General features: G+C 36.4%; 1 protein-coding gene across 2 annotated transcripts in view; it reads right to left on the bottom strand.

Moving 5' to 3' along the window:
- The window catches only part of SLIT2 (slit guidance ligand 2), a 405,234-nt gene that overhangs the window by 365,612 nt on the left and 13,701 nt on the right, over positions 1-25,921 (bottom strand). For both annotated transcript variants that reach the window (XM_005897066.3, XM_070372188.1), the window contains exon 4: positions 21,458-21,529. In XM_005897066.3, the coding sequence (XP_005897128.2) occupies positions 21,458-21,529 (72 nt within the window). The remainder of the gene's footprint in view (positions 1-21,457; positions 21,530-25,921) is intronic.

Raw genomic sequence — 25,921 nt, 5'->3', positions numbered from 1 at the left:
GGGAAATCAAAACTGGCGAGGAACACTCCTGCAGAGGTTGGTCCACTCTCATGTCTCAAGACTGTACTACTTATCGCTTGCTCAATAAACCTTGCCTGCTTGAGCTATCTTGGTCTATTGTTTCAATTCCCTGCTGCAGCAAACTAAGAACCGAGGGAGAGAAAACTGACCTAATGTAGCTAAAGAGTTCAAGGTGGATACAGGTCTCAGGCCCACAAAACAAGGGGGTTCATATCTTTACTGTTAAGTCATGAACTAAGAGAGTCCTTTACCCTCTGTAGGCAAACTCCTCCCTCCCTTTCTCCTTTCCTTCAACAAACACTGACTGAGCATTTATCAGTCTGCCTCCATGATGTACTATTTTGGATGCTGAAGGCACAGCAGTGAAGAAAACAGACTGACTCTCTGTCCTCATGAAAGTCACATTTTCGAGGAGGAGGCAGGTAATGAGATCTGGAGAATGTCATAAATGATATCTACCTCACAAAGCTCCTGTGAGGAACATAGAAAACTGCATGAATATAGATTTTATAAAATGTAGACTTTAGTTTATAAAAAAACTTTTGAATCTTTTCTTGGGTGTATGAACTTATATGTGATAATCAGGCACCTACGTAGATTCATAATGTAAGTATTTAGAAGTGGAAAACAGTAATATAAAAGAGTCAAAGATGACTATACAAATTTTGACCAAGAAAATACAACTACTCAAAGCAAGCTTTACATAGATTTTATTTTTAATTATCTCAAAAACCTGAAAGGTAGGTTTTATTATCTCTACATGTGAAGATGGAGCATAAAGCAATCAGCAAACCTAAGATGTTCCAGTTTTATGGACCTAAACTAAAACTTGCTATATCAGCAACTTTTCTAAATTTCTACAGGAAAATTAAATGAACAATTAAAATTTAAGTTCCTAACTGTAGCGGACACTGTTGGTTATTTCCTCACATCAATCGGTGCCCCTTCCTCAATCCTGACAGAATCCTAATCTGATTCACTTACCTATCCATCTGAAAGACCAGAGAAATATTTTAAGTACTTTAAATCAATCACCATATGCCATTTCTTTGGCAACTCTTGGTCTATAGTTATAGACTTTAGATCTAACTTTACCTAAGTTGCTTCAATGGACTGGAATAAGGGATACAGAATCTACTGGGCAGGGGGGAAATATTGCCTCCCTTCTCTCTGATTTTTATTTTCTTCTTTCTCTCTTTCCCTTTTCTACTGCATATGAACCAGAAGAATTTCAACATGAAGCCCTAAACGACAGCCATTTTGAGAATAGGAGCAAAGCCTTAATATAATCTGCCCTTGAGGATGGAAAAGTGGAGAGAAAAAAATGAAAAGCTATCTCTGAACTTGCTCTGTGATCTCATAATTTTGCTTATTATTAAAACCAGATTCAGACAGGTGTCAGTTACTTGCAACCGAAACCATATAACTAATCCACAAACCACAAGCACTTATTTTCTGTATTTAAACAGTTTACCTCGTCTTGAGACATTCAGCATTGAACATATTTAACATTGAAGAGCTCTTCCATAAGCATCCACAATAAGCTGGCTGACGTGAAATGTTATCCTGGATAGAGAGCATTTCAGAAATAAAGTGAAATATTCCAATTCTCAAGCACATGTGTAGAACACATGAATTCAGGGAAGTGTCAGTGTTTCTAATAACTGCTGCTGCTGCTAAGTCGCTTCAGTCGTGTCCGACTCTGTGCAACCCCATAGACGGCAGCCCACCAGGCTCCCCTGTCCCTGGGATTCTCCAGGCAAGAACACTGGAGTGGGTTACCATTTCCTTCTCCAATGCATGAAAGTGAAAAGCGAGAGTGAAGTCAAGCGACCCCATGGACTGCAGCCTACCAGGCTCCTCCGTCCATGGGGTTTTCCAGGCAAGAGTAGTGGAGTGGGGTGCCATTGCTTTCTCCGTTCTAATAACTAGTGATATTTATTGAGAGTTTACTAAATGTAAGGACTTTGCTGACACCACAAACTCAATCTTTACAGCAACCCAATAACATACGTAGTGTATTATCATCCCCTAACAGGCAAGGAAACCAGGTTAGAGGAGAGTGTTTCCCACCCAGCACATTGCTGAAACTAGAGTTTGAATCCTATCCCACAAAATCCTGGCTCTCTCCACCACAGCATACTGATTCACGTGTCATTTATTTAAATTCTAAAATAAATTAACATAACAACATTCCCATAATAAATACGATAGAAAACAACTGCAAGGCTGTTTGTCTGGACACTGGTTTACCAATCTGTATAAATATGCTCTAGTTCTGTCAAATATTAACTGTTTAAAAATCAGAGACACTATTACTGATTTTTTAAAAATATTTTTTAAGACAGAAGTTTTCTGTTGTGATGATAGAAATGTGACTTGGAGGAAAAGAATGTAAAATCCTTATTAAATGTATGTAATAAACATTTATCAAGCTCCTGTTACATGTTTAGTAATACAGCATCTACCTTGGGAGGCATATAAATGAAAAAGACTTAGAACCTGCCACCAGAAGCTTGGATTTTTAGGAGAGAGAAAAATCACTCTTCTAAAAGGCAACTGTTACATAAAACTAAGAGAGGCCTAAGAAAAACTATGTGGTAGGGCTGCAAAAAGGGAGCGGGCTCAGATTAAACTCTCCCAAAAAAGCTCAGCGAAGAATTCATTTGAATGCATTATGAAAGTCTTCATGTAAGCTCACTTAGTCAACAAAGCAGTCCCAACTTTGGGCCAGGACCTAAGGTGATGGTGAGATGAATAAAATATGACCTCTGCTATGACAGCCTCTTGAGACATAAGGCATATTATCACCAAAGAGGGGGATGAGAAGTATTCCGGCAGGCAGTAGAGAAGGAAGAGGCATAATCTGTGTGAGGCTGCTGTGACCTTTAAATGGAGAGCACTGTTTGCCGGAGGCGCTGAAGTAACGAGGTTGCGTGTTCCTAGGTGAAATCAATGAGGCCTTCAAGGTGGAGGAGGCGTGATCTGGCTTGCAAAGAGTGAAGGGACGTTTGCCTGATGCAAAGGACAGAGGAAATAGCAGACGCAGAACTCCACAGGCTCAAGAGTAGCTGACTTCAGGTGTGTAACTCTTGAAGTATAAGATCAGGGAGTAAGAACGATAAATTGAGACCACTGAGGAAACTTAAAGGCCAAGTTAGAGTTTAGACTACAGATCCTGGTGATTATAAAAGTTTAGAGAAAAGTAATAGTTCTACTATTTATCAGTCTTATTGCAGTTGGCTAGTAATTCAGCTAACCACTGTAGGCTAGTTATTTCATTAATACAATTGAGGCAGTGATATGTATTTCTAAGAGTTCCTTTGAAAGTAATGGGAAAATGTTTTGCTAAATCTAAACTGCCATGCTCGTAGACCAAATGAGTTTTGACTGGGGGAAGAACCTAAACCAAGCTGTTCTTTAAGAAGACACCTCTGGATGAAGAAATTTTGGAGCAGAGGACCCTAGTTAGGAATTAAACTAAAGACAGGGAAAAGGAGAGGATTGATGGGTGCAGCTATCAGAAGGTAGACTCAGCAGAACTTCAGAGTAGGGGTAAAGGAAGAGGAAATGAGTCAAGGTGACACTAAGCTCCAGGTCTTAATAAGTGACGGACAAATGGAAGACAGAGGGGCACAAGGTCTCTCTAAGTACCTGTGCACTGTTACAACGCATCAAACACGGTAAGGATTTAAATAGATTATATGGATCATGCCTTCTGTGACGTTTTTACCTAGTTAAAAGAAACTCTTTAGTCCAGTTAAAACACATGGTAATGAGCATTACACTGTAGTCAAATGCCAGCCTGCCAGTGGGGCAAATTACTTCATCTCTTTGGGTCTCAGTTTTCCCATCTGATTTGGCTCTCTTTTATATTAATGAAAATCAACCCTGAATATTCATTGGAAGGACTGATGGTGAAGCTGAAGCTCCAATACTTTGACCACCTGATGCGAAGAGCTGACTCATTGGAAAAGGCCCTGATGCTGGAAAAGATTGAGGATAAGAGGAGAAGTGGACAACAGAGGAGGAGATGGTTGGATGGCATCATCGATTCAATGGACATGAGTTTGAGCAAACTCCAGGAGATGGTGAAGAACAGGGAAGCCTGGCATGCTGCAGTCCATGGGGTCACAAGGAGTCAGACACATATGAGCAACTGAACAACAACATATCGTTGAAGATCCAATAAATATTGATACAAATGAACCACTTAGAAGAGCTTCTGGATCATGCACTGAATTCATGAGTGCAACATGGCTGACCTCAACCTTTCCACCCTCATCACCACCACTTTCTCCAATCAGGAAATATTTCTCTTCGTAGAATGAAGACTATGTTAAAGTAAAGCTCCAAAGTTGCTACAGAGTTGTTCAGCCTATGTCCAGCTATACACACAAAATGTCAGCATGTTTATCCTATGGAAAAGAAAAAAAAAGGAAAAAAAGGTGCTTTAATTTGGGTCAAGAAAATAACAGGGTAATAGGGTCTTCTGAATTGTTTGTACAAGCTACAACTAAATCAAGTTTAGAGGCAGAAGATACTCCCTGGGTGCAAACATCAGTCTGTCTGCTAAATGGTCTATCAGGCCAGGATCTGCAGAGGAATGCTAACCTTTGCTGCTGATGAACTCAGTACCACCCCAGGCACAGGCTACATCACTGACTCAACTCACTATCTCTCCCTCCTTGATACACTTCCCTTCCCAGCTTCCCAGCTGAGCTGTCATGATTCACTGTCTCTGTAGAGCCGGATTTGCTAAGATAAGATAATGGCCTTTTATGTGCAGGCACTGTGAATTCCTCTCCACCCCTTGTACAGGGAAGACAATTTAAGTGGAAAGGAATAAATTGCTGGATTTAATACAGTGACCAAACACAAAAGCCTAATAAAAATGTCAGAAGTACATGCTCTAGAATGGCAAAGAATTGTGGAAGCACACTAAGTGTGTAAGCTGTGCCTTGGCAACCCAAATAAGGATACAAAATGATGAGATGAAACTAGCTGCCTCAATCGCTTCCTACTATTTTAGCAATTTCAATTTTGTAGTAATTCTGTAGCACTATTGCCTTATTTGCAAATTAAATAAAATCACACACACAAATGTGTAAAATAGTCATAAAGAATTTATAAATACTGTCAAAGATATTGTAGAATAGACTTTTCTAGACTCTCAATATTCACAGTGAGGAAACTGGTACAAAAAGCCAACTACGTGTAAGTGTGTATCTTACACTGACATATGACATGCTGATTGAACAAGTTTACTAATCGCTCTTCTCTTTAAACCTAAACACTATCAAGGGAGAACAAATGCAAAAACATTAAAAAGTTAAAGCTTCAAGTGCTTTTTGTAGCTCGTGTGGTATGAAAGATGCCTGTGGATCCTTTGTACCGTCTGCACTTCTCTTTCAGCTTACAAATATTTGCATGCCCACTATATGTGAAAACTGCTCTATGGTGAACAGAGATGAAAGTGCGCAAGCTCTAGAGGGGTATACAACCCAGGGAGTGGATTTTGTTAAAAAAAAAAAAAAAAAAACAACCTAATAAACATAATATATATAAACTATTGATATTTCTACAATATACTAGACAGTCAAATTTCTTGAACTCCCTTGGCTACAAGGCATATGGATTAATCATGTTAAAAAGTTAAGTGAAAACACCCGCGTGTTGGCAGGTATCTACTGTCTGGTATTGCACAGCCACACAGGGAAGGAGCCCTCTACCCAGGTGGGTGGTGGCAACTTCTGAAAGGCAGCAATCTCCGTAGACAGGAAGTAAAGCAGTGCCTGGTTAGTAGCAAAGCCTGGTGGCATTTCAACATCCCAGAAGCAGGAATGTGAAGACCAAGAATGCCATGAAAATGGAGAACTCATGAAATAAGTAGGAAAAAAGAAGGAAAGAACAAGCAGCATGTTGAGGTGTCACAGAACAGTTAGGTTTCCCATACTATTATAGTACAGCTGGGAGTAGGGGGCGGGGGAACACAGACTCAGCCAAAAAGCAGTAACAAATCATTTTAATAGATGATGGTTAATGTTTGTTTATTTTTCCTCAACCTATTTAGGAGTTGTTTTTATGAAAAATAATTACCATCAATTGAACTCTGTGGCAGATGCGTTACATCCTCATTTAATCCTCTCAGTGACACTGATGCTCTAATTATCTCCACCTTAAGGAAAAAGATATTGAGGTGGAGAGGTTAAGTAATGTGCTCCAAGTCACACAGTTTCAAATCCTGATAGTCTGTTGCAAAACCTATATTCATTCATTCAACCAATATTTCTTGCACACCTACCACTATGCTCTGCCTTCATGAAACTTGCATTTTAATTGACAGGGAAAAACAACCAAACAATTAAAATATACAGTATGATAGATGGTGATGGAGAAAAACAGGGACATGGGAAGAGAGGACTGGATACTCAGTTTCTTTACACAAAGAGAAACCCAACTACAACACAATGGATTCTTTTTATGCTTTTATTAAATCTAAAGCCACATAACATTGAGAATGTGTTTGTAAATATTGGATAATTTGCAGTGATTATTTCTATTAAGCCCATTTCATCAAGCTTTGAAGTAGGTTTGTTTTAGCTATAATGTGGTGTTTTCTTTGATATCTTTCCCCTCGATATTTAATATAAACAAGGATTGGCAGTCAAAGCAACATGCCAGGGGGAACTAACAGAAAGGGAAAGCACCACAATTTCAGTAATGATTAGTATAAGTATCCTGTTGAGAAACACCAATGTGGTATATGTAAAAACTGTCTTAGAAGCTTCCAATACTATTAAATTTTTTTCAAACCTAATCTGTTTTGTCTTTTAGTCCTTAGAGACATGGGTTTCAGTCAAAAATACTGAACATATGAAACTCTATGCTGATTTCAAAGTCCGTTAACCAAATACAAATTGCATATAAAATACTTTCAGTTTCAACAATCTCTGTGGAGTGAGAAAGACTCCTGCAAGTTCATGCCCAGCTGAGAGGATGCAAACTTCCTGTGTTGCTGAAGAATGCTGTGCACAGCAGGCTCCAGGTGTCACAATGACAGAATCAGGGAAGGGAGAAAGAGTCAGCTGATGAACATGTTTTCAGTCATTAAAACAGAGTTGAGTGGCGCCATGTGTGTGATGGGCATCCCTGGTAGCTCAGTTGGTGAAGAATCTGCCTGCAATGCAGGAGACCCAGGTTTGATTCCTGGGTCCCGAAGATCCCCCCTGAGAAGGAAATGGCAAACAACTCCAGCACTCTTGCCTGGGAAATCCCACGGACAGAGGAGCCTGGAGGTCTACAGTCCATGTGGTCACAAAGAGTCGGACACGACTCAAGAGACTCAGCACAGCACAGCACATGTGTGATAGAGAAATTTAGATCCCTTTGTAAGAATTTGATACCTTAGCACTGGTATCTGCTTGTGTGCCTATCTGTGTGTGCATATATGTGCACATATAGCAAATGATTTTATATACAACACACATACATGTAAGCAAATATCAGCATTAAGATATCAAAATGTTACGCAAAGATCTAAGTTTCTCTATCTCTAGAGTTAACAAAAGAATATCAAGTTTACTTTCAAAGGTGAACTGAAAAGAACAGATTTGTCAAGCCAATGCATTTAAAAAAAAAGTTTAGATCACTATGTTGGCACCAGAAAAATAACATTAAATTTCAGCCACCCATAACTAAAATAGTTTTTATTTTTTTAAAGAAATCTCAAACAGAATTGACAAAAAGCAGTTAGCTTTTGGAAGCTGCTCTTGCTATTTGGATTAATTGGTATTAGTCGGGGAAGCCGAGAAAAAGGAGGACCGTATAACCACATAACACTGAGAAACAAATTTTTTAAGTTAAGTGAATTTCTTCATCACAAGACGCCTTGGAGATTAACACACAAACGTGCACTGCAGTCACTGCAGGGGATGTCTTTCATTATTTCCTGACACATCTGATGACAAAACTTTGCTCTTACATCACTGCAGAGCACACTTTACGAATCACTGCTTTGAAAAACAATACGTACAAAATAATCAGCAGAGCCATAAACACAAGGCACTAAAATAATATATGCTTGAGACTGGGGAGAAGAGCTCTAGTTAAAAAAGATCTAAATCTGAATTATCTTATAAAAATACAATGACAGCAAGTACCTTGCAACAGATATCACACTGATGATATGGATATAACATTTATTTAGAAATAACTAAACCTCTAGCAAAACATGTTTACTTATAGTTTAATAGAGTTATTCAACTTGATCATTTAATTTAGAAAATAAAGCAATATCTTGACTGTATTTTTACTGATTTATATCATTATTCTCTCTTTAATGTATGGTTTTTGAATGGGAAAGAGCTGAAGAATAACATCTGTCCATTTTAATAACATTCCATTATACGTATAGTTCCTCTTTTGCCCCTCTGTCATATTTAAGTTAAGTCCTTCATCTGATTTTGATCTAGTATCCCATCTCAGGCAACAGAGTGATATCCAACAACCCAGAAAAGAACAAAAAGTAATGTTGATAACAATGGCACTGCCCATTGTGTAATACTTCATTGTAAAATTGACCAGAATAAAAGAAAAATTCTTCCAAGACAGTTTCATGTGAAAACCTCACCCTGAAATAAGCTGAGTGATACATTTTGTGATTTTTAATGTAAGTATTGTAGCTACAAGTATTAGTCTTGTTCCTCCAACTTGGTTTTTTCAAACACACCATTTGCTGCAGTAACTTCCCAGTGTCAACTAAATTCCAGAGGATTACATGGTGGGTGGGGAAAGGAAAAAAGGTATTTCCTTTTATCAAATATAACTATGTTGCTTTCTCATTCCATCATGTTCCTCTCTGTAATAAAAGAAGAATCCAGGGTGGTCACTTGGAGTACCTGATTAACAACTTTTCTTGAAACTATTCATTAGGTGTGGAATTCATTCTCCTTAAAGAGAAGGAAAGAAAAACCACACCAACCCTGAGAGGGAACCTGTCTTTCAGAAACAGACTCCAGACTTCAGTCGCCTTCAGGATATTCAGGCTCTATACATTCTAGTCTTCTCAAAATAAAAGGAAAATTAATTGTCCAGGGTGCACAATGCATTTAGTAGGGTGAATCACAGAAAAGGAAGGTACCAGCTCACAAACCTGTTAAAATCAAAAGATTATAACACAAATGCGAACATAAAAACCTATGTCCACCATTATTCTTCCTTGATTTGCCTTATTTTTAATTCATTTCCTCATGCTATTAGTTGTGATGTTTGAGGGACAGGTGAATATTGAAATTACTTCAGTTATATACCACTTACCTCCTATTGAGGGATTATCATGTATCAGGATAGTCACTTAATACTGCATAACCATCAAATCTCCTTCATTATTTTTTAACCTAAGTCTTCAAACAGTTTACATTTAATAGCAAAGTCATGCAAAATGTAAGCAGGTTATATTCATTTAACACAGAAACTCCTTTTATTTTTTTTTAAATTGCTAATAGTAAAGAGAACAACCTCAATATCATTCATCCACAATTTCCTCATCTAATTCCTGGTTTATTACATGAATAACTCTACTATTACAATTCTTAGAAGTAGTCTGAAGAGTTCTCCACACATTTTGGAAAAAAGAGCTAGAGCAAACTTTTTATACAGTTTTATTTCCTCTTCTTCCTTCAATTACATCTGCACATTTCCTAGAGACCAGGAGAATGTGAGTGTGAAACTCGCTCAGTCGTGTCCGACTCTTTGCAACCCCATGGGCTATAGTCCATGGAATTCTCCAGGCCAGAATACTGAAGCAGGTAGCCGTTTCCTTCTCCAGGGGATCCTCCCAACCCAAGGATAGAACCCAGGTCTCTGGCATTGTAGGTGGATTCGTTACCAGCTTAGCCACCAGGAGGCCTTATGCTAAATTCTTGTCCCTTTTTTATCTGAACTACCAAATACTTTTACAAGCCAAGAAAAAGTCACTGAGTCATGTCCAGCTCTTTGTGTGCCCATGGATTTGTGGCCCACCAGGCTCCTCTGTCCATGGAATTTTCCACGCACGAATACTGGAGTGGGTAGCTATTCCCCTTTCCAGGGGATCTGCCCATCCACGGATCGAATCCAGGTGGCCTGCATTTCAGGAGGATTCTTTACCATCTGGGCCACCAGGGAATCCCAAAAAACTGGTCCTCAAATCAAGTACCTTTGCTTAGCATCTGCAGCTAGTGAATAGCAGATTCAGGAATATAACTAGTACATTTTTGGACTTATGATTCACATCGTTTATATTTCATTCCAAATTCAAACTATTGTTAGTGTCTTTTTCAGGCTAAGTTCCATCAAGGATTCACTTGGAAAGTGTTTCTTAATTAAGCTGCACTAGGCTAAATGCTATATATAAAACAAAGACAAATATAAGACAGGAGTCTCGGCAAAGTTAACACACATTATTAATATAATACCCAAGAGAACATCATATGAGGCAGGTAATAAACATGGTAGCTGAAATAATAAAAATCAAAAAATAAAAACAATACTGAGCACTTACTATTATCATACATCATATTAAGCTTTGTTCATTTAGTGAATAATTTATTCCTTACAACATTCCCATGAGGTAAGTTCTAACCATCATCCTCATTTTACAAGGAGAACCAGGGCACAGGGCAGGAAATTGAGTGACATTCCCAAGTTTACCCATTAAGTGATTCAAACTCTGGCAGTCTGAGTCAACAGTCTGTACTCAGAACCACTACAATATAATTAATGATCTTAGAGGTAACTAAAGCAGTTGAGAAAGGTTTGATAGAGGAGGTGAGGCTAACAAGAGGATGGTAGTCTATGCTACTCCACACTGGAAGCAAGCAAGGAGTCCAAAAACGCACTGGGAATGTCCAATCATTAACATGAAAATCTGCTTGCCTGGGACATAACGTATATGTTGCTAAAGTGATAATGCAGAACTGGATAGTCCTGGGTATTGAAAGTCAGGCAAAAGAGTTTTATGCAAAAGGGAAGTTAAAATTTTAACTACCTAATCCCCACAGAGTGGACTAGAGTATTTCTAGATATTATATATTCCAATCTCTTGCATGCAATGGTTTCAATGGAACAACTACCAAACATATTTGTTACAGTAAATTGTTTGCATTTAGATAAGTTACTTCTATTTTTTAAGAAGCAAACTTGGAAACTTTATCTAAAATAAATCCTGAAATCTTTTTCATTGGTTTCAAGTTAGAGATTCTAAATAACTAATGCATAAAATTTTGACACTGACTTTTCTTCAATATAAGAGCATATCATTGCTTTTTTAATGTAAAAGCAATATATTTATCTGTTAAATAAAATTTCCTATGATTTCTCTACATATTTACTCTTCAAACATTTCTGAGCATTCACAAAATAGCTGTTCCCTAGCTCTCAGTATCCCCATTTCCAACCACATACATACACACACACATAGACACACACATCTGCACACAGTACCTATTTGGCTTGGAATTTCAACTGGTATAATGAACTATATCATATAGAACATACTAATCATCTAGTATGTTAAGTAACCAGATACTGTCACTCTTCTCTTTCTCTTTCATACTTTTTAACTTCTGAACATTTTGTGTTTTATAACTACCTCAAGTCAAAAGGTAGGTATATATAAAGGAGATAACATTTAAAGTAATATTCCTACTTAAGGGGTTTTGTTACTAGACTCTGAATGGAGAAACAGCTTTGGGAATGGGAAAAAAAAAAAAACTCAGTGTGAGTTAAAAAAAAAAAAAAGAAAAGTTTTAGAGAAATGCTGAAACTTGATAGAAGTAGGGAAAGCATATAACATTGTACAAAGTGCCTACGTAATGCTTGGTAGTATTTTGTGAATGAGAATATAATTCTCAGTTCAAAGCAGGGCTTTCTATTAAGAGATTTTAATAACATTCAATACTCCTTGCACTCTTACCATGAATAATACAGAAAGCAGGTTTTATCCTGAGGCACTTGAATTTAAACTTTAAAAAATGGGAATAAACATTTTTAGTTTCAGTATGAATAAAAGCAGTGTACTTAAAAAAACTACACTATAATGGTATAATCATTTCTGGAAAAGTTAAGAAAGATTTCACTTTAATAGCAAGTAACTTAATAAATATTTTAAAGTACTTCACATATTCGAATATGAAGTTGCATATCTGGATAAAATGAGAGGAGTAACAGATATAAATTTTAATAATAGTTCTGGAAAAAGTGTATTGAGCATTCAGCTGCCCTTGACAACTGCCCTATATTTTCCAAGTGTTATCAATTTGTCTCAAGACCACTCTTTTTTTAGGTAACTGTATTTATAAAAGATCAAGAATAAATGAAGGCATTTGATAATATCAATCTTTTAGCAATTAATGAAGTTAATTTGAATTTTCATACTAATGCTCTTACTCTTTCTACTGTCTATATATAAACCTCTTGCATCATATGATAGTAATGATCTCTAACTAAATAATGATGTTAATATAATAACAGTGTACCTTTTTTGTCATAAAATTTGCTTGAAAATGATTACCTATTTTGACACTGATTCTTAAGATAATGTAACTACAGTGTAGCTTGAAAGATGTATAATGCATATAGTTAGTATTATAAATGTATTACACTTCATATAAACTAATTGGCAGTTTCAAATGTTCTACAGCAGAAAGTTTAGAATGTAAATTAACTAATATTTAAATGACAGATGTTTACATAGAAATAAAGTGTTTAAGACATATTTTTAAGATCTGAATCTAGAAACATTTTAAATAAGCACACCAGATTTAAAATGTAATTTAAATTAATATTTTAGGGGAGAAAGGGTCAAGGTTAAACTGTTTGTCTTCCTTAAAAAGTGTATAATGTCTTTTGTGTCTCTACTAACAAAAAAGAAATCTCAATGAAACTCGGATATTAAAACCTCCCAGGAAACCAACAATAAAAGCTGCTAAGAATTTCACAACTTTTTTTCCTTAGGTGTTAATTAAATGATCATTTAACACTGCAATGTAAACACAACATTTTCATCTCCTGACAGCACAGCCTATTATAAATCCGGGGTAATAAAAGTCTTGGTGTTAATGCTCTGAACCAAGTTCCCACCACATTCTAAGATGCCTTGTCGTGTCTAAGGTTAAGCATCTAGACACAAAACAAAGCTTGCTCCTACTCTACTTCCAGTGCAATTTTCCCATCGCCCAGTGACCTAGGTAACACTTTGAGCAATAAAGAATAAATTTAATTTCTCCAGCATTTTGTGAGGATTAGGAACAATTGTTGGCCTGCAATGACTTTTTATCCTTGGATTCTTTTCCTCCAGAGCATTCCTCTGGTCCTAAAAGAGAATTCTGATGGTTTAAGACATAGAACAAACAGAACTTTAAATTAGGCTTTTTTCAATCAATTGGAACTGTTGGAGGGGAAGCAATCAACCTTTCTCTGTGCTGTTCTCAGCTATTCACATACTTCAAGCTTTAATCTTTCACTAGTAGAAGAAACCTATCATGACGGGGCAAAGCTATCTTCCCATTCTGTTTCCAGACTTATTTATGTCTCTTTTCTTTAAAAAAAAAAAAAAAAAAAACACTTAAATCAAGTTGCCATACTTAGCTGCTCACATTCATTCGGGGACATTTCAAGAGGCACAGATGTCCTCTTAATAGCATTTCACTCCACTATGCTATTCCCTAGACCACAGGTCCCACCGAAGACTGGCCTTTTTACTCTTCAGTCCTTCCCTCTCTAGGGTTTAAGCTTAAACTCTTGCCCCAAGTTTCTCATATCATAATTTATCAAGTGTTTTAAGGATAATTCTCTTTAAATAATTTCTTGATAGCAATTAACTTGGTTGTGTGTAATGAAGAGGACATACATCACTCTCGTCTAAGGGCAAAGCTTATGTACATATAAAAAGAATTGGAGTTACAATACAAACAAAACAAAAATAACTTCTGACTCAAACTTATTTCACTATCAATCATCGTTTAAATTCAAAGCGCTGAACAGCTTGCAATTTGAACTGCATTTTGACAAAATGCTTAGTCTAAAAATCCATTGAATATCACAATGCAGCTTATGTAAAGGTGGCAGAATGTTTCACAGGTCAAATCATATTTTGAATATGCTCATTGGGATGCTTCTCTTACATTGTTTTTAAACTGAAATTTTAGTTAGTGATAAAAATGTACTTTAGCAATGCAATACATCTTCTGAATAACGTCCAAAAGAGTTTATCTATACCTTAAGGAGTTCACTCAGCGTTTTCTAACTGGTTTGTATTTTTCCTTCATTTTGTTATTCAGGACAACACATCATTAAAACAACAATTTAATATGTGAACTAACATAAATAGTTCCTGAGTCACAGCCTCTTTTTCTATCCTTGATTTATTTTATATAAGAATTTTTAAATTATATGAATCATCAACTGGAAGCAGATGAGAGACCTCATTAAGAACATTCTGGCCTTAATATACCTTGTGTTGCCAAGTAAGGAGAAATGGAATGGTGCAAATGCACATTTTATGCTAATCTGCAGTGTTAAAAAGTTAATGTGGTTATACTTATGTATATGTTATCACACTGAGAATAAATGCAAGAAGAAACATGAAAGAGAACCAGGAGCTTTTCTGACTGTGGGCAACTTGCTGGGACATCTGTGTGACTATTACTTTGTCCTATTTTACACTGAGAGGACGAGAACTCCACAGGCATCATTTCTATCATACCATATCATTTCTATCATATTATACCAGAAAGTTGACAATGTTCTTTTGAATACAGAATCTATATTGTGACTTGCTATATTCCCAGGAGATAAATGTCACCCCTATTTTATAGAAAAGAAACCTTTGCTCCAGAAGTATCCATTGATTTACAAAGATAGCAAAGCACTAACATCTGAGTAGGCATTTAAACACTAATATTTTACAATATTAGTAAAACATATTTCTCACAAAATAGATTTCTTAAAATGTAATGTACATACATTAAAATTAGCTCAATAGAACTAATACCTTATGGTCACTTATTCCTAGAATTAATACTTATATAAACTTCAATCACTAAATTATAATCTTGAGATTGCAGCAGCAATTTTATGATTTACAATCAAATTTTAAAATATTTCTTCCTGATATGTGTTCAAAACCTTTTTGACATGAAAACCATATACTTAAATTCATCTTTCAAAAAAGCACACTCAGTCTCCATGAACTCTGAAGGCTTTAATGTACATATTACAGGTCAGAAGTTGGCAATGGCTAAAGTCCACAAATGCCACATATTCTGTGGGCCACACACCATGGCATGGATCACAGTGTTCATAGTATTTACACTCACTGGCAAGCCATGAGTATTTGCTGGTGGAAACAGAAACATTTACATTTGGGGAAGAAACTATTTAAACAAGTGCACTTGAGTGGGAAAGACCTTCCTGCACTTGACTTTCCTATGCCAGGAACTATGCTGTGGATTTCACACCAAAAAATCTACTCTGGCAACAGCAGAAGCCTGCCAATTTCTGACGTTCTCCAGCAAAAGTCTTCTATTAGATCCCTTTAAAGTAAAAACTTCCCACGGGAGGCCTGGCAAAAATATCAAAAACAATCTTAATCTTCATTGTTTTTATAACGTCTAAATCATACTATTGCACATTGATTTAAAAACAAAAACACAAGTAAGCCCTATTCAACGGCTTGCCTTTTTTCACGGCAAGAGATAGGGGCTACTCTGAAGTGTGTCCAGGTCAGTCTATGAAGAGTTTGGTCTACCTCTTAAAAACGAACCTTTTGCTATATAACAGTAATATTTTTAAATATTACTTATATATCTCTGTTTTTTAAGTAGCAAGAAGAGAGTCCCTTGGACCTAATAATAATAATTAATAAGTTACTTAATAAATAATAAGGGACTTGGGGTTTTTAATCACTGACAGTTAACACTTTCCTAAATGTTATCTCTCATACAGGTTCTTTGTTTTCAAACATAATCAATCTGTTCCCCTTAGATAGGTATCAGTATTAACGATACAGTGTATCCTTCAAATGATGACACAGACACACCATCTTGAAGAACTTTTATTCTCTGCATCTAAAGCTTTCTGGCAGTCTCGGCACCAGAGATGGGAGGCAGCTACGATGACAGCTCCCTAGATGAGTAATGATGTCGATCTGGCGGGACAACGGTAACCGTGGCAACTGTAACCCGCAATTCCTGCATTACCACTGTTGGATTTACTGTGGCAGGGGCCAAACAGGCCAAGAGTAAAATGAAGCAGGAGACTACACACCTGACACTCTAGGAGCCCACACTTTAATCAGAGCTGGCAGAAATTAACTCAGGAGGAATTCTGACACAGGCACCATGCTTGTCTTCTACTTTTATCCTCGAATCCAAGAATCCTGAGACTTAACTGGCATCAGAGAACGGCGGCGGAGGGGAGGGAGTATGGTGGTGGTTTTATACAAGTATAGTATTATAGTAAATTAAGATATTTTTGCTTAGGTGGAAAACATTATTTTGATTTTTCAGTGCATACCAATAGACGCTTCAATGTTTAGAAAACCTAAGGGGATAAACATTAATGAACCAAGGTATCCTTTAAATTTAATTTGGTTCCCCATTATTCATAATGTCTTCCCAGTGTTACTATTTGCTCATTCAAGTTACAAACCCTGAACCCAACAGAGATTTAATTCAATACATCAAACACTTACTGAGAGCTTTCTAAAGGTCAAGCTTTATACTAAACCCTGGGGATATTTAAAAAACGTATTTGTAATGCATGTACTGCAGTATTTATATGCATAATTACAGAAAAAGAAAACTAATCTACTAATAATTGACAAGTATACCAGTGGTTATATCTGAGTGGGGACATCATGAATAATTTATACTCCCACTTTTCTATTTTTCTGAATTATCTAGACCTTTATAACATTAAGCATACTTACTCTTGTAACTCCTCAAAACCAAAATCAAAAGCCAAGGCTCCTTTTATAAGAAAGGAAAGGTAAGTAAGGGCAGCTTCATCATATATTTGTTATCTTTCCCAAACTAATTTTTATTTTAATAGAAATTAAGTTTTCCTCTTAAAGAATTGTAATAATTATTATCAAAAAAACAATTTGGAGAATCTGAGATCCTATCTGACAGCGAATGAATTGTGACCTGACCAATTGAATTTATTGCTCAAAATCTGTTTATCTCAGGTAAGGAGTCACTAGGCCATAAAAAGAGTTCTTGGCTTTAAAAATACTATTTATAATGTTAGATAATTTAATGGCTCCAAAGCTCACTAGGGAAACACCACTTGTTAACCAGAAATAAAGAGTTTTCATTTAAAGAAGCAAAGAAAATGAATCACTGGAACCTATGTATTTATTTTCATTTGTTAGCTTTGTTTTGTCTCAAGAGATACAAATAAAAAAATGAGTTTCTGCAACGTGGTTTGGCTACTTAAGCTTATGTTAGAAGTCTGGGTAAATATAATAATACTCAAGGAAATAAACGGAAAACCACAAAACAAATATTTATAACCAAATGCTTAACCACAGAACTACCAATGAAATGCCTCTCTAATGAGCCTAGATGAGTAGCTGCAAACTCAGGCTGTAAAGTGTGAATCACTCACTGGCAAGCCACCTTTAAGGTTATACTTTTCAGGAAGATTTGTATATGCTACTCATAAATTTCCATCATAATCAACCATTTCAAAAGTCACTGTACTTCTGTCAGTTAACCCACTCTGAATTGCTCAGAAAATCATGTTCTCCACTCTTAATAAACTAATAACAAAAATGCAATCCTGGTTTTGGAGGAGGAGCCAAGTGAGAGGATGGAGAATCTCCATAAGTAAGAAAACTATGTACTGTCTCTTTTAACCTCCAACCTATGGCCCTTCACTTTTCTTTCTTCTTTACTTACACTTTCCATCTGTCAACAAGTGCTTGTAATTTTATTACACTGTCCTGTAGTTTATGCAGAGTTGGTATTATTTTACAGAGTTCTGTTAATGGACTGGATAAATGGTAATGCTATTTAAACTAGTCTCCTGCTCCAGCAAACACAGCTGCAACTGTACTACTATTTCTGAGCAAACATCTTGACCTGAACACGGAGTGCTCTCTCAACCCGTCCAAAGAGAAATCGGAGCAGACAGCAAAGGAAAAGCATATTTGGCCGCTAGCAGCAACTAACCGTGTCGAATCATAATTCATTTACAGTGTACCCTCCTTTTCTTTTATACTGCATTTAGAATTTTTTAAAAAAGCATGTGTGCTTCTTCACCTGGCATCTCATTTCCAGCCAAGAGTCAAATGGTGATTATTCCTTACAGAAGTAAAAAGAAAATCTGTATAATGTCCAGTGGAACAGACTAGATTTGATCTAAGCAAACAATGATAAAAATCAAACATCAGTGTGTGAACTATAAAAATAAGTTTTTCATCGATTATGCATCTAGAAACAACAGTATTAAGTAACGGTAAAATATAAAATAAGTTAGGAAAAGAACTAGAGATAATAAATTCTAAATTTGTTTCTTTCATGAATTCTAGATGAGTATGGCTCCACTAAATTATATGGTAGGGCAATTGCGTGTGTGTGTGTGTACTCAGTCACTCAGTCGTGTCTGCCTCTTTGTGATGCCATAGACTGTGACCCACCAGGCTTCTCTGTTCACAGAATTTTCCAGGCAAGAATACTGGAGTGGGTTGCCATTATATGGTGGGCAACGGTGGATCATTTAATATGCAAATTAGCCACCAGTCAAATTTTCCCTCTCCGAACATACTGCTTGTCCAAAATCTGTATCCTTTGTCCTGTCACTTATCCTTCTTGTGAAATAAAAGTTCATTTTAAAATGAAGATTTTAAAGGACAATTTTTGCATGTAGATTTGTGCGACTTTTCCCATCTGTTAGAACATTTGTTTCGGGTTAGCTACTAGGCACCTGTATCATATGAAGAATACTTGAACTTGAACCCATCTTCTTAGAAATTAAACTAGCCAGGCAGTTAACTTCACAAGCTTTTGTTCCTTTATTTATTACATACTCTTACTGGTGGTTGTTTAATTCAATTAGTGATCATCATCATAAAAAACTGGTCACAGGTAGCTGATAACTTTCCTCTCAAGAGAAAGATCATGGTTAACCATACATTACATTTAACTTGGGTGAGACAACAGTGTCTCAACTCAAAAGAAGATAGATTCCTATTTGCTGAGGCAGAAAAAATGTACACCTCTAAGTTTTCATGGGTATCCAGTGCCCATGTCAGGTGTCAAATCCCAGGCAATATTGAACATAAAGCCATCAAGCTTTAACTTCAGGAAAATCAAAGCATCAGAGTCCTTACAGATCCACATCAGAAACAAAATTTTATCTTCCATTACTTCCCAGGGGAAATCCTTTGAGCCAAACAGGCACATTATAACTCATTTTCTAGCTGCCCGTTTTCCCCATTTTTTAACATGCTTTTTACTTACTAGATGTTGCCTTAGAGTTTCGTGGGTTCTGTTTCTTTCATTTACTTAAGGATATCAAGTTGTCTTCTTCCAAAAAGTAACTTCATAAGGTTATAAAATCATAATATAACCTAAGTGAAAATCCCTTGGCCTACTACATGGTATTGTCAAAGGAGGCAAATGCTAAACAGAACATAATCTGCTGATAGGGGATTCTGCACTAGATTATACCACCCGAAGAAAATTAATCAAATACTCTCCAACTAAAAATCAAACATTCTAGTTTCTCAGGGACAGTGTTAAAGTGATTTCCTACATTTCCCCCCTTCAGCTTAATAATTTTAATTCTAGCCGTAACAATCATTCCATTAAAAATTTTTTTCACGGCCACATAGACAACAGACAATTTTCTAGACAATGTGGATTGTTTTAGATGCACATCGTTAGCATAGCAGTAAATTAATTTAATAGCACTCATTATATACTAGCTTTGAAATCAATTCTTCAGCATCCCCACAATCAAAAAAAAGTTAAGGAAGAAAGTAGAATACTATTAAAACCACTTCTGTAGCCATTCTTGGAAACTAAGTACAAATAATTAAATATAAATATTAATTTATATTCATACACATAATCTTCATAACAGCCTACATCCAGTGTCTTTGGTAAAAATAGTCTTTAGAGAATTCTTGTTAAAAAGGCAGTCTCTAGGTTTCTTTATTTGATTCTTTTAAATTTACCTAAATTGAGCCAATTAATCAGCAGGGAACACAAAGCAGAAGAGAAATACTGCTAGGCGGCTTTGGCTATCCTTACAAGAATAGAATCAGGAAAGTCAGACTCTAGAGACAAGACCTGGTGTGTAACTGGCTCTACCTCTGCCTGCTGGGAAAATTCTCTCCACAATGAGCCAAGGTGTCAGGAGGCCCTAACAGAGATCCTAACAGAGATACGATGTGGGGGAGGGCTGTGGGAAAAGACCCTTCCTACTTCTGGAATTGATAACAATACTGAACTAATAGGTTACAAAGCTTTGGCTACAAAGTCAAGGTCGGAAAAGCAGTCTCCTCACTTTCCCCACAGGCTCCACATGTGGGACTTTGCAACCATCCAGGTGGAAACCAAGCTGAGCAATTTATTCTGTATATCCCAATGATTTTTCACAACATCCAAGAACACTGATAACCATTGCTATTAATTTCCCCAACACTTTGCAGCTTATCTCCCATCTGCACAAAATCATTCATATGCCTAAAAACCTACTTGTAAGAGCTGTCAAAAGTGTGTTTTCACTATTGCACATTCGGTCACTGAACAAGGATTCCAGGGAGGAAAAAACTGATTCTGCCTAAAACCCACATTAACACTCCTTCCAAAGAAATACTTCCATTAACAGTCGATGACGTATTTGATATGAAACCCTCTACAGTCATTCATATCGTGGAGTTTGGAATTCTGGCTTTAAAAGGAAAATTTAAGAGGAAATTTACAGTCCTCTATAAATACCTTATAATAGTATTTCCAGACTAATAAAGACTATTCGAGTATAGAAGCAAATATCAAAAAGGCAGACATTAAGAATCCCAACTTTACAAGAATACACTGCCAACTTCCTCTGAAAAGGAAGCACAGTGGCAATCTTTCCCTTCAGAACTTAATCAAAAGTTTCCATAAAGAAGTTAGGTAAATCCCCCCATCAAGACCAAAAAAGAATAATACAACTGCAATAACACATACACGAACCAGTAAATGCTAACCAAACACAAGAACTGGAACCACTGGAAAACCAATCATAAGTTTCAAAAAAAGAAGAAAAGAAAGACAAACTTTTAATCCATTAATCTACTGGTGAATAGATTCCAGGAAAGCACAAGGAAACAGATCCAAAATACATTTAATAAAACGCAAGGTACTACACATAGCAACAATAACTATTTCTGTCTACTTACAGCCTGTATAGCTTCGAAGTCCCAAGAAACAGCAACTCAGGAAACAGCTGAAGGTGATTTCTGTTTAAACGCCTTTTGAGAAAAACAAAACAAAGCATATGTTACATAGAAAGTACCCAACAATGAGACTGTGATTGGGTAGTGTCATGCCTCATCCTGTATTTCAGAAAGAATGAAATAACATTCAAGAGAATTCAAGCATTACAAATCAAAAGTTGGTTACACCTTTTGTTACAAGATTCTTTAAAGCAATTTTCCATTGTGCTTACTCAGATGATGGTTACTGGGGCCTAAACTCTATATCCACAACCCTTGCAACATCAGTCAACCAGCACAGACACAATGAAAAAGGCTTTCTGGACTCGTTTAGTGAGTATGTATATTTAGCGAGCTCAACATATAGCAGAAATATCGTATTAAACGGTGCCCTAAAATAATTCATATTCTGTCCCAAATGACCTAAATCTTCAGCCAAGTCACTGAAGGGAGACAGAAATTTCTATTTTTTTTAACCTTTCCATTTAGTTTCACAAAAACGTATGAGAAAGTGTCAGCATGATTTATCCCTCTAGGCAAAATCAGAAGAAAACTGCAATCCACAGTTCTTTACTCTCAACTGAATAAGGCTGAGTTACAATTAACAGTGAGGGCAAAAATGTTTAAGTAATGTTTTTCCTAAAAATGTTTAACTGATATTGGGATGTTTTAAATGTTTTAGAAAAGAATTTGATTGCAACCCTAACTCAATTTAAGCCCAGGAGCTTGGCGAGCTATAGTTCATGGGGTTGCACAGTCAGACATGACTGAAGCAACTCAGTACGCGTGCACTATATAACTAAGTTCTTTCGGATTATAAACACTTAGAGAAGAGTGGCAAATTCTAGCCCCAATGTACGAATTTCCCAATCCCATTCATTTTAAGTGTACAACTTAACATTTCAGTCAAAATAAATGTCTATCCTTTTTCCAAATTTAAATAAAATGATGATAATATGATGTAAAATGCACACTTTAATGATTTATAAGTTGCTGGGCTTCCCTGGTGGTTCAGCCAGTAAAGAATCTTCCTGCAGTGAAGAAGACCCAGGTTCGAGAAGACCCTGGAGAAGGGAATGGCAACCCACTCCATATTCTTGCCTGGAGAATCCCTTGGACAGAGGAGCCTGACAAGGCTACAGTCAACAGAATCTCAAAGAGTCGAACATAACTGAGTGACTGACACAATAGTTCTAGAGGAGAGCAAAAATATCCAGAAAGTAAAGTCACACTGAAGATACTTGAGGTGTTTCTTGTCTTAAAAATAAATGTTAAGGGGACAGGAAAAGAGGGCATATCATATCTTACCCTCTTTTAAACGATAATGTATTCAAACGGTCATCAGATGGGAATAGAATTACACTCATTTAGTGTCTAGAGTGTAGAAATGGTGCTAGTAATTTTAACTTTTAACAAAGCATTGATAGATGATTATAAGGAAGATCTTTGTAAGTACAAAAGATATTAAGAAATGAACAGCCTTAGGAAGCTTTCAACTCTTATTTTATTATTATTATTATTATCCACATTATTCAAGCAGAGGCTATGCATTTTTTCCCTGCAACAATGTAATAAAAATTCTGCATTAGGTTAAAAGTTGGATCAAGTGAACCTCAGAACTTCTTCCAAGTCTAAAATGCCATGAGGCAATGATGATTATGCTTACCATCTTTTGTTATATAACTCATATTATTAAGAGGTTAGTCATCTACAGATAAATGCTCAGAACTTAATAAAATGTATATAGCTCACAAAAATGTATGTTGAGACAATCAGAGGTAAAATCATAAAATTAGTAGTGAAAAGGTAAACTTTTCACTTACACTAATTTTATTTTTTTGATGAATAAAGCACACAACAAGATTAATGTAAAGTTAAATCAAAAGCTTTTATTTTTTTCTTTGCCAGGCATAATTCTAAGGTACGAGGACTCCCAGAGTCTATTATACACTTTCAATGAACTATAATTTAATTATGATCTTGTTATATTTATGTCTGAAAAAATAATTACAAATATTCACAACAGTGGTAATAAGAATTTTTCTAGGAAAGACTCCCCATTTTCCAGAGAGGCAATCCCAATTTTTAAAATTACAGAGATGTGCTTTCATAATCTGATCCAAACCACTGGAGAACAAACATCGTCCATGAGTCTCCAACCAAAAGAAGGACGTTTCTTCAGGTCCCCAGCCCTCACAGAGGCAAATCTCTGTATGGAGTTTTCCCTTTTCTCCAAAGGATCCTTTCTAACATCCTCTGTGTAATTCCCCTGATTCTCCTACGTAAAGTTGGTTCCTCCCTTGTCTGTGTCTGCATTTGCCTCTAGTATTTGATAAGCAAGAGTCCCTAACACTATATTACTCAAAACATTAATTCACATAAATGTCTGAGTCCCACTACACTGTAAGCTCTTCAAGCGTAAAGACTATGTGCTGTGTGCTAAGTCGCTTCAGTCATGTCCATCTCTTTGCGACCCCATGGACTGTAGCCTGTCCATGGGATTCTCCAGGCAAGAATACTGGACCCAGGGATCAAACCCGCAGCTCCTGAATTGCAGGTGGTTCGTTACTGCTGAGCCATCCAATGGGGAAACCCTGTAAACACTGTATCTATGTTTTCATATTTCCTTCCCTCTTCCTTGGCACTTACTAGGTTCTTAGGAAATGCTGAATAAAAACAAACTGCTCTTTGCATTTTGATATAGTTTGGCAAAACCCTAGCATGTGCATTTTATGTTCAGCCAGCTTTCTCCAGACATGTTTTCTAAGGTACGTGCCTTAGGTTTTATGCCCCTCTCCAGATAATCAAAGTCCCACGACCAAACCTGCTTTCATGAGCCCTATAGAGCAACTGCCTCCTTTCCTTTAACTTCCCCCTGTCATGCCTTTCTCAACATAATCTAGAAACTGGAAGGAATTCTATATGTTGAAACAAATTCAGATATCCAAGTGACTGAGAGCTGCCACTAGATTACGTGTTAATGGGTCCACACAATTTCAGATATTGTAAGAAAGAAAGCAATTCAGATAAGAGTGCAAGCAGTGTCTTTTCTCATTTCTTTTCATATGCTTAAGAGGTTCCTAATTCCTTCTCCAAATAACAGCTAATACATACTAAACTTACCAGGTGACAGTCACTGTTCTGAGAAGTTCGCATGAATTATCACATTCATTCTACCCCATAAGTAGGTGCCACTGCTATTTCGGAGGGAGGCACAGAGCTCATAGAAAGTAGAGCTAGAATCTAAATTCAGGTGGGCTGACTCCAGAACATACCCCCTGAATCACTCCTTTCAAAGAGACACAGTCTAAACATCCCTAAACAATAATTCAAAATAATGTAGTCCTCAACTTTCCCTTTCAGCAATCTTTCTTTTTTTTGGGGGGTGGGGGGTGGGTTGGGGCAAAACATAGTTTTACATAGCCCACTTCTTAAATATCTATGAATGGATCACCTGGAAATAAAACATCAAGCTTTAAAAAGAAACTAGCTTTCTAGTCAGTGCACTATTTTAAATATCTATTTAAAATACCTAAAGTTGAAATAAAAATGAAAATGTGTATAAAATATTTTTCTTAAAATTCAAGTAATTTATCACTATATAATGAAAATTATTATAAATGATCTTCATGTGTCTAAACCAACCATGTGTATCAAGCAAGGTAATGTCATATGAAAAAAGGTAGGTAACAGGTGAAGTGATAACATGAATAGAAAAACAGTATTGTTGCACTTTTTTAAAAAGAATACCAATACATTTTTGGTTCCTAGTCTTCTATTTCCTCTTCCATCAGTACCAAGAATAAATGGAAATGCAAACATTACAATACAAAGTGAAACTCTTCCAAAATATTCAATAAAGGAAAAAAATTAAAGCAGAGTTCCTTTCTACAATGACCAGGAATTAAATCTTTAAACTAAAGAGTATTTTTTAAAATACGAAATTATGTTAAAGATACAGAGTGAAGCAAGCCAAAAAGAAAAACACCAATACAGTATACTAACGCATATATATGGAATTTAGAAAGATGGTAACGATAACCCTGTATGTGAGACAGCAAAAGAGACAAAGATGTATAGAACGGTATTTTGGACTCTGTGGGAGAGGGCGAGGGTGGGATGGTTTGGGAGAATGGCATTGAAACACGTATAATATCATATATGAAACGAATCGCCAGTCCAGGTTCAATGCAGGATACAGGATGCTTGGGGCTGGTGCACTGGGATGACCCAGAGGGATGATACGGGGAGGGAGGTGGGAGAGGGTGTTCAGGATGGGGAGCACGTGTACACCCATGGCAGATTCATGTTGATGGATGGCAAAACCAATACAATATTGTAAAGTAATTAGCCTCCAATTAAAATAAATTTAAATTAAAAAAAAAAAGACTATCAAGGTGCATAATAATTTCTAAACAGAGCTGGAGA

The sequence above is a fragment of the Bos mutus genome, chromosome 6, assembly GCF_027580195.1.
Source record: "Bos mutus isolate GX-2022 chromosome 6, NWIPB_WYAK_1.1, whole genome shotgun sequence".
Taxonomy (NCBI): domain Eukaryota; kingdom Metazoa; phylum Chordata; class Mammalia; order Artiodactyla; family Bovidae; genus Bos; species Bos mutus.
This window is presented reverse-complemented; position numbering and strand designations above follow the sequence as displayed.